The sequence below is a fragment of the Halyomorpha halys genome, unplaced genomic scaffold (genome assembly GCF_000696795.3).
Source record: "Halyomorpha halys isolate HHAL.00 unplaced genomic scaffold, Hhal_1.1 Scaffold116.1, whole genome shotgun sequence".
NCBI classification, from domain to species: domain Eukaryota; kingdom Metazoa; phylum Arthropoda; class Insecta; order Hemiptera; family Pentatomidae; genus Halyomorpha; species Halyomorpha halys.
Window position 1 is genome coordinate 1,004,380 of NW_027105704.1, and position 10,377 is coordinate 1,014,756.

General features: G+C 30.9%; 1 protein-coding gene across 2 annotated transcripts; it reads right to left on the reverse strand.

Moving 5' to 3' along the window:
• Positions 1-795: 795 nt before the first annotated feature.
• LOC106677999 (serine/threonine-protein phosphatase 6 regulatory ankyrin repeat subunit A) lies at positions 796-5,216 on the reverse strand. Of its 2 annotated transcripts, none has more exons than XM_067053214.1 (4): positions 5,193-5,216; positions 3,214-3,740; positions 2,104-2,229; positions 796-1,846 (listed from the first exon to the last, which is right to left on the reverse strand). In XM_067053214.1, exons 2-4 carry the CDS (start codon positions 3,709-3,711, stop codon positions 884-886), a joined length of 1,587 nt encoding a protein of 528 aa, XP_066909315.1. In that variant the 5' UTR covers positions 3,712-3,740; positions 5,193-5,216; the 3' UTR covers positions 796-883. The 2 variants fall into 2 exon arrangements, with proteins under 2 accessions (XP_066909315.1, XP_014271745.1); XM_014416259.3 differs by lacking the exon at positions 5,193-5,216 and adding an exon at positions 3,985-4,276.
• Positions 5,217-10,377: the final 5,161 nt, after the last annotated feature.

The following is a 10,377-nucleotide window of genomic DNA, read 5'->3' on the forward strand; positions in this document are numbered from 1 at the left end:
AGAGTTTGCTTCCATAGAAGTTAAATAAACAATTACCAGATTTTATAAGTTATTAATTAATAATAACAGATAATTGTTAATGATTGACTTTTGTATTACTACAACAGAGAACGCCAGTTAATTTGTGATGATCCCGTTTCCAAAATAGGAGTTTTAAAGTTTCCAGGCTTCCTCTATATTTTTATGAGTTAAGAAAAACTTAAATAATATTTATTCTGATTATAAAATATGTATTATATTTGTAATTAATATGAGTTTTAAAGTACTTAAAGTTGATAGTTCTAAAAAATCTAAATACGATTTTTTTTAAGCAAAAAATGACATTTTTTGTGGTCTGTATACAAGATGTCGAAATAGATTTCGGTAAACCTGAAGCTTTTGTGTCCAGTTCTTTTGATATATTTTGTTATGACCCTAATTTTCAATTAAAATAATGTAATAAAATGTAAGAGTTTTTTCATTGCATGAAATCTAAAAGTTTGAGTAATTGAATTATAAATAACTGAAGAGTAACTTCATCTAATCAGTATAACTGTTGATTTAAATATGAACTGGTACGTACTAAAATAAAACTGCTAGTAATTGTATTAGAAGTTTGAACACGTGGGAAACTCTCCAAATATAACAATGAAATTCCTGCTGGAGCCAGATACCTATATAATTTTACATTAATAAATTTATTTAAGTTCAAATTCCCTAAAAATATTATTTTACAACATTAGATCCAGCTTTAGTGTGGAGGGAGAAAAAGAGAGAGAGGTCAGTAAAAAATCATTGCCATGAGAATGGCCCGGATACAAATTATATATCAATAATTTATTTATAAATTATACAAAAATATCAATAAAATATTTACAGTTGACGTTACAACTAAGTTCGTGTTTTAAATTAAGTAGGTTCTGTCATACGATAAGAGCAGCATTTTCACCTCACTAGCCTCTGCGACATCGGCAGGGGTAAAACCATTAATATCAATTGCTTCAGTGTCAGCTCCCTTCTGTAAGAGGTGTTTCGTCGCTTCCTTGCAGCGCAGTGCTGCCCCGAACAGTGGTGTACGTCCAATCTCATCTTTTGCTTCGATATTAGCCCCTTTGTCTAAGAGGAGTTTGACAGCCCAATCGTTAGTTACCTCCGATGCATCATGGAGGGCTGTTCTTCCGCTATTGTCCTTAGCGTCGATGTCAATTTTCTGCTTGAGTATGAAGTGGAAGGTGATGAGGTCGCCGCTGGCTACTGCAGCATGGAGGAGAGTTTTGGACCACCGGTCTCTTACCGAGGTGTCGGCCCCTCGTTCCAAGAGAAGCCTCACCATGCAATGATGGCCTCCAAGCACCGCAAGGTGGAGAGGTGAGCGCATGTTCTCATCGTAGTGGTCGATCGAAGCCCCTCGGTCCACGAGTATTCGCCCTGCTAAAACCTGTCCTCGGCTGGCAGCTCGAGACAGTGGTGTCATGTGCATGTCATCAATGATGTCGATGTATGCTCCATTATCCAGTAACCATATCAATGTTCTTGTTTTTCCAGTTTCTGCTGCCAAGTGTAGTGGGGTAAGGCCTTGGTAGTTCCTTTCTGAGAGACTGGCCCCGAACCGCTGCAACCAGTGCAGGGTATCCACGTTGTCCTTCTTGATTGCCCAATGCGCTGCCGTGTTCCCGTGTCTTCTTTCTTTTCCTTCTGGGTCCGCGCCATGAGAAAGAAGCTCTTTCAATTTAGTACTTTCACCATTGTGTGCCGCCTGGTGAAGAGCAGTTAATAGATTGGTATAATTTTGTTCAGCTGATACTGCTGTCGAATCAGGTTTCACGTTTGTCAATTGCTGTGTCTTGTTGACATCACTTTCAACGTTCTGCAATGAGACCAATACAAAATTTTAATAATTTACTAAAACATCGTCAGAATTATTTATATGTCAAAGAACAAAAAAAACTTCTTTTTAGGGATTTATTTATCACTATTCTTTTTCACTAGAAGGTAGTGATTCCCAGAGAAGTATTAAATATAAACAACTGAATTGAAAGCTTATTAAAACACAATTTAATGAAAAAATAAATGAGCTTTTAAAGAAAGCAGCAAATTCTAAAAAAAATTGTAATTTTATGATACCTTATCATTTTTGGTCGTATTATGGTGGACGTGAGGTATTTGGACAGAGATTGAAGACATTTCTACAGCGCCCCTAATCTTATTAGTCTCTTCTACTTCTCTTGGATCAGTGACGCATGGCGATGACTGCAAATAGATAATCAATCATTATTTTATTTATATTCTAGGACTCATTTAACACTGTTGGTAAACACGATAAATATTTCATACTTATAAAAGAATATAAATTAATACGAAACTACCACAATACATAATTTGAATATGATAAAAGTTTTTTGGTGTTTTGGAATGTATATCACATTTAATTTCCCAATATTGGTTTAAAATCAATAAACTAAATTTTGACTTAAATATCGCTTTGTCTTATGTATAAATTTGTCACCACAATTATTTCTTTGCACCAAAAGATGATCTGTTGATATAAGTGTATTAAAAAATACATATTTTCCTAAATTTAAGACTTTAACATTATAGCTATCTTTTACCAATATCTCATATATTTGTGAGGTTATTTCATACTTTCTGTAGATTCTTTTGCAATCATTGCTAAAATTTCTGGATTTTGGTAATAGAAAAAAAAAATCAATTCAATAAGAAACTAACTCTACATCTTCTATTGTTTTGTCGTTCTTACTTATTTCAATATTTCAGCCCACGATTCTATAAGATCGTTTACGCTTTGATAAAAAAGGACCCAAGAGGAGAAAAATATAAGTTATTTCACCGTTACTTTTTATTACTTTAATAAATACTATAAACAGTTAAGAGACAAAATCGATGACACTTTCATCGACCATCCAACCATAGTAAGGAAGAATAAAAAATGGCGGTTGTCCCAGAAGTAAGAAAAAATTCATTTTCTAAGATTTTCATAAATTGGAGACTAGGTTACGTGTTTTATTGAATCCTCCCATGTAATCAGTTACCAGGTTACTTTAACCTTTCTCTTTCCCCAATATTTTTTGAGTGCTGATGAATGATTTTAAAAACAAGAAATATTTTTCCAGTCTGTAGTTAAAATTAAACTACACAATGAGTTAATGAATAAAAAGGTTTTAAATAATGCTTGTTTTACAATATTACTATAATAAAAAAGTATTTTAAACCCACATCATTTGTCATTGTTCCAACTTCATTCGTGGATAGTTCATTGTAATAAGACAGGAGTTGAAGTGTGATTTCGTCTTGAAGATCATGACACTTGGTAACAACCCTGTAGTTCTTCGCCAGGCCGACAAAGACTCTAATGATGTTGTCTGGAATGGTCACTAGACCCTTCTCCTTGAGATGAGCCAGAGTTCGGACTACTTTGGTGACATCGTCAGTTGGGAAGGTGAAATCGTCTCTCAACCAAACCATTACAGAAGGTGACGCCAAATGTTCCAGAATACGGGACACTCCGATGAGCGCCGAGCAGTGAGCTAGGTCCTCCTCGAGGAGAGAGTGGTACAATGCCAACAGGAGTGCTTGTGCTGCGGACATCTCAGCCAGGACTAATTCACGTCTGTAGGTGGAGAATTGGATGCAGTGGAAGACTCCCGTACAGCTCTGCCAAGATAGGTGGTTCAGTATTTTGGCAGCCATAGTTTTTTGTCCTAAAGCAGCCATCCCTTGGGGTTGGCCCTCTTCTTATAAAGCTAGAAGATAAAACACAAATTAGTAAAATATTCCTTTTCTTCCCACTTGCAAAAAAAAATCATAGGTTAAGAATTTAATATCCTTTGGCCCTAAATTTGATTTTTTTTTAACAATTTAGAAAAGTTGTGATATGAATTCTTTGTCAACGAATTTTAATTTAATTTTGTAACATCGCCGGAAGTGTAATGAAATATAATGAATAACTGAAATAGTTTTGAAAATGTCTTACATTCCTAGACCTACCTTGTTCGACGGTCACTAAATAATTTATTATTATAGACTTCCATAATTCAGTAGCTATATATATCCAGGAATACCGTTATCAATGTCGATCCAATAGGAAGCATGCGTTTGTTGACATTAAGACAAACTTATTACACCGAGTTCGCCAATGCACTCCTGGGAATTTCAGTTTTATCTAATCATAGGATTAAAATGATAAAGATAGGAGGAGGAGGAAAGGAGAAATGGGCACATCCGGGTGATAGTGTCAATTAGGTCTTTGTGGAACTTCATTACTGCTATGAAATAGCCATCAAAAATTCTCCAAATTATGTTTTATATGATAACACGAAGTTGAATATCAATTTCACTTAATTTTTTTAAATCTTAATTTTGTTTAGTTAAAAGCATTTCCTTCTTAAATATTGAGATGATAATTTTAGAAGTTCAAAAGTTTGTATATCTGTACGATAAAAATTTTTTAACTTAAAAATTCGTGAAATGACAAAAGATCCATAGATTGTAATAACAAAAAATTCATTAGGTTATAATAGGATCAGGTAGACGTAAATTCAAGATGTAAGAATGGCAAGGGACTAATATAAAATTATCATTTTATTTAAGATGCTGGTTATGACTGAAGGGCGGATTGGTATCTAAATTTATTATATTATTATTGTTATTATATGGGCAACAGACCATGGAGGTCTAAGTCCTCGCGCGATGTATTTACTAATACATCGCGCGTTTCTTGACGTGTTTTTTTTCGTAGGATGGGTCCGTCACTCTCAAGCGTATTTTTTTTGTAACCATCCATTGGCTCACGGGCCTCACAAATGCCCGGGGGATGTTGTGAGTGAATTTTGCATTATTTCGTGCTTAAAAAAAGCCCGGATGGGACCGGTATCTAAATTATTCAACTAAAATGAACTAATGTCTTCACAAACTAGTTCATTTGACTGAAATTTACTAAATTTTATGTTTTGTGTATTTGATGGATTACTTATTACATATGATTGCACATTTGGCCTCGTTTTCTTTCAATTAAAATAGAAAATAAACAATTTAACTAATTTGTAGTAAACATTAAATGCGATCACATTCTTTTTATTTTTTATTGTTATTGAATAGATCAATTTTAAGATTCATAAACAGAACCAGATACCATTCCTTCCATGATAAACTTCTCAACCACCCACTTGTTTCTAACCTGGCTTCTCCTTCATTACCTAATAATCCTCCTAGGCGTCTGAAAAGAAGATGGCCTCGAGATCTTCTCCTCTAGAAATGTTATGGAGTTCTATCGGTGGGTAGATTCTCCACATGTCACTATGTCACCTACAGCAAATTTACTTGTTTTATTTATTTGTAAATAACAATAAATAAATTATTAAAAAAGAAAAAAGTTCATAAAAATAATCTACAAGGAATAAAAACAATCTGCTATCGTGGTCTATTAGCTGTATCCATTAAATTCACTGCAAATATGCATGAAATAGTTGGTAAGATATTTACTTGAATTTGGTCTACTTTTTTAGGTACTTCCATTGCTAAACACGAATTATGTGGCCTGGACATGGGACGCAGCAGATACTGGCCGTCAAACCTTTTTTAATCAAGTAACATTGACCTGAAAATTGAAAAAAATAATTGGTACAATATATACTTGATTTGAGTCCCATTTTTTAATGTTCCCCTTCCAAAACGTAAATTATATGGTCTGGCAGTTGAAACCCGACAGAAAAGTTAACAAGATATATAATTGATTTTTCCTTCATTTTTTAGTTTTTCCACTGCTAAACACAAATTATTTGACCTGAAAATCGAAAGCCGTCAGAGGCTGACCTCCAGACCAGTTGTTATGTCGAGAAACATCGACAAAATAATTAGTTTACGATTGTCAGAACACATAATTAGTTTTTAGGAAGGGGAGGACTAAAAAATAAGAGCACAATTAAGTGTATATCTTACCAATTATTTTATTTTAAAATTTTCGGGCCACTTTTCCGCGATAGGAAAACTACTGTGGTGACCAGTTTCAGTTGGTTTTCGTTTGCCATATGACGTAGTCCATTTCTAGGAAAGAAAAATTGACAAATCTTGCCAATTTACTTTAGCTATTTATTTTTTATTTAATTTAGCACACGATTAAATTAATATGTATCTCATAAAAATTCTAGAACGAAAGATGAATTTGTAGGTTATCTAATACTATTTCTATGAGATTTCAGCATTTCCGCCTAATTTGCCAGTATTTATGTTTCCTTTAGTTTCACTTAATCTATTTTTATGGTGAAATTGATTCGAGCCTGACGTCCGCCATGTTTGCCTCTTTTGAACAAACAAGCATGTGAAAACCAATGTTTATTACTTTCTTTTATTAAACATTTGTGATACTTTGGATTTGTGGAATGTGGTAAACTTTTGGATCCGCCTTAAAAAATTAAACCAAAATCGTGTATCTGAACATTTTTACTTTTTGTCCTCGTAAGAAGGAATTTACAATACTTACATTTTTAACTGATACACATGTTCCTATAAATTATTTTCTACAAGGTCAAATACTTTATGATTATTACTGGGCTATACCTCATTTTGTCATCAATGGTTGCATAACAAGGAAATAACAAATATAATTCAAAATCAATTTACCTTGTATCACTTTTGTAAAAAATACCTTTTAAAGATAAATTTAGATTATCCATGTGAATAACAAAAGTTGTTCATAGAAGAATGTGCGTGGCTTATAATGATATGAAATTCTATTTGATATTATCAATGGGTTAGCAATACATAAAAAAATTGATAATAAATATAAACATATTTATATGGATTGAAGAAATGGTTTATTCAGTAAAATAATTGAAAGAAACTGTCATAATTTAACTTCTGATAAATTCCCATATAAGGTTATAAGGTCGTTAATTGATGTGTCTATGTACTACAATTTTATAATTCATTCATCTAGGCATGGCTGGAACTAGTAGTTCAAGAGCCCAAGAGGAAAAAAGAGTTAGTTATTTCACCCAAATTTCAGGTTACTTTAGTGAATACTATGTATAGTTATTGGTAAAATTGATTATTCTGTCAAGTGTAGTTAGGGGAAATAATAAAATAAAAAGGCTGCTCTAAAACGTTTAAAAAATTAATTTTATATAATAAAGCAAAATTTTATGTTTGGTTTAATCAAAATCATTGCTTGCTGCTAAAATTCAGAAATGATGAGTTTATAAATGCAGAAAAGCTGCAATAAAAAAACTATTAGAGTATTATGTTGAAGGCTCCCTTGAAAATTAAGTGTAAAGATTAGTTTTATAAATATAAGAAGTTGGTCGGAGGGAAGGGATAAATAAATATTACAGGATGTGCAGTCTGTGAAGAGAACACTAAGTAAACCTTATTTTTTATAGTGCTAATGTTTCGGCATTCATCATGTGGTAAACAATCAGAAAATAAAACAGATTAACAAGAAAATAAGAAATAGTATGAAAATACATGATTGTAAAATTTATTAAGAATAATCTAACTTGCATATATTAAACAAAAATTAATATCATGAGAATTATAAGTTATATAGAAATTCACTAAAGTATATAAAGATAAAATAAATAAATAATTAATTATATGTAATAAATTTATTATTTATTTTATTATTTTTGTGTTTTCATGTATTTCATTATATTTTACATATTGTTATATTTCTTATACTTTTCATGATATTAGTTTTAGTTTTTCATTATTGATATACACAGGTTTTATATATCATAATAAATTTTATGATCTTATATTTTCGTATAGTTTATCTGATTGTATAACTATTTGTTATTTTCTCAGTGTGCTGTCCTTACTGGTTCTTATCTTATTTTCATCATAGCCTTGATGTAGGCTAACAACTTAGGTTGAAATTTGGCACACAATAAAAAAAAGTTTTACTTATTAGTGTTATATTTACAGGTCACACCCCCTGACCAACTTCTTACATTAAATCTATCATTGGCTACCATTCAGTTTTTTAGTGGTGTCCAAATTTTAGAAATGGAGTGGAAAATCAAAGCAGTAGAATGGGCAGACATATATATTTGATTGACCTTAACAAGAAATAATGTAGTTTCGAAATTTAATGTTTCAAACAAAATGTGACCTGTAAGAGAGAGATACTTGAAGGAAAACACTTCATCATCAACATCAAGTTTAATTAACAAAAATAAAATTAAGAGGTATCGAAACCTTACTACACGCACAAGAATATTCTTTAGCTTTTGCAATCCATTTTCTGTTTCCTCAGTACATAGGGGTTTGAGCTAGCTGAAATTAATTAAATATTATTTGAGAAACAGGCTAATTAAACAAAGGTTAAAGAATCTGTGTATAATCCCCATAGAGGACAAAGGAGCTGCTGGCATTAACTATCAGATACCATGGACATTTGGACTGCAAAAAAGCTCAGAAAATTGAGTGGTAATGTTATTATTTGTACAATAATTACATTCTATTTTTGTTAAACAATAATTGGTGAGGAAGGTGAATGACACTCCTTTTCAAAATCCTTGTTGCAGTCCAGCATCTAGCCTAATAGTGGTTTTAATAATTATATAACAGCCAATTAAAATAAATAAGCCACTTAATAAAAAAAAAAAAGGAGGGGTTACTAAAACTAATTTCATTTAAAGTATTTTATGTAAAGTATTTTTTATTTTACTTTTTCTAAACTATAAAAATACTGTAATAAAAATACAGACACTGAGAATTTTACTGAGCTGTTTTCCTTCTAAATGATGCTCTTAATCATCACATAATACTTCCTCTAAACATTAATTGGGGAGATAGCTATAAATAATCAAGTTTATGCGGGACTCAATTTTATCGAGGAAAGTGCCTGTGTATTTTCCAATATAATGTAACAATATTATCCCTGATGATCACTCAATATTGAAGCATTTTCTTGAAGGAGAAATATCATCAAATTCCAATAGATAATTACTCATGCCTAAACAACTGATTTGGAAAACATAAACTGGGAAGGTAGCACTAAATAATATTCTAAATAATCTAATTTATGTAGCACTCTATTGTAGAAAGTACTGAAAAGAAGTGTATTTTCATTTTTAGTGTAAAAACAGATACATCTGATGATCGCTCAATGTCCAAAAGGAAATATATACATTTGGTGAAATATTCTTCACTTTTTTTCATTATTGATTATGTTACAGTCACTTTAAAATTTTTAAAGAACTTATTTTACCCATTTTAGAGCCCATAAAGTAATTTTTAAAAAAGATTTACTATTATTTCAAAGCATTAAAAACCATGCATAGCTTTGAGAAAATCTTCCAGAATTACTGAGACAAAAGCAATTCCTAGTCATCAATCAATAATTTTAGTAAATAAAAACTAGTTATAAGCAACTCTTGTGGTTTTGTTTCTTCTTTATCATTTTCGAACTATCCTTGTAAAAATATTTTAATCTGAAAGATTTAATACATAAAATACTGTAGAAATTTTAGCTTTCAAGAGATTATTTAGATAGTTCTGTAATGTCGTAACCATAAACACTTCATCATTTTTATGAAGAAAATTAATTTTGCTAGTATTAGTAAAACACTTAAGAATTTTCAACAGTTAAACAGCAGATACTGAGAATTTCACTGAGCTGTTTTCCTTCTAACAAATCATTCATAACCCAAATCATTCATAACCACAGTTAGCTGTTAATATTATTCCTTCTCCCAATACCTTAATATTACATCTATATTAATGAACAATGAAATACAAGATTCCTGGAATTGGGCTCAACAATAAACAATCATGGGTTACAAAAATGTTAATTATAAATTACTTGATAATTAATTTTCTAATAATGTTATGGTTTCTACAGCTATATGTTAGCTCATTTAGTTTTCACCTTTGATTAGTAAAATGCAGATATATCGAAATTCATTATCATAAAAATATTTCAATATCAAATGAAATATTAGTTTAGGGAGTGGCATCACAGAATATGATATAATTATTATTTATTAAAGACCAATTTGAACAGAAATTTAATTTATATGTGGAAATACAAACCAATACTTTACAACTATTGAATATTCATGTCAAGATTGACCCGAAGTTCCAGAAGTTGTTTTGAACCCAACAGAAATTCAAGTAAACAGAACAATTTATTATTAATGTTATAACAAAAAAAGACATTTTTATCATATATACATATAATTCTGTTTCCTGATTTTTTTTCCCCTGAACTTATTGCTGAGCCATTAATATTTAGTAGTTTTGTCTGTTTTGAGTAGCTTAGGTTCAGAAACCACTCATTAAAACTATTTCATTTACTTAATTTTATTCTAACAAAAAATATGATAATTTTAGTATGGTATTATTAATGTGTGCGAATATAATTAAAAACAAAAAAATTGG

Bases quoted from the DNA above. Each gene is read 5' to 3' on its own strand.
- LOC106677999 (XM_067053214.1), bottom strand. From the start codon at position 3,711: ATGGCTGCTTTAGGACAAAAAACTATGGCTGCCAAAATACTGAACCAC. The intron at 2,230-3,213 runs GTGGGTTTAAAA...ATCTATTTGCAG, and splicing joins TTGGAACAATGACAAATGAT to TCATCGCCATGCGTCACTGA. The intron at 1,847-2,103 runs GTATCATAAAAT...GTCTCATTGCAG, and splicing joins ATACGACCAAAAATGATAAG to AACGTTGAAAGTGATGTCAA.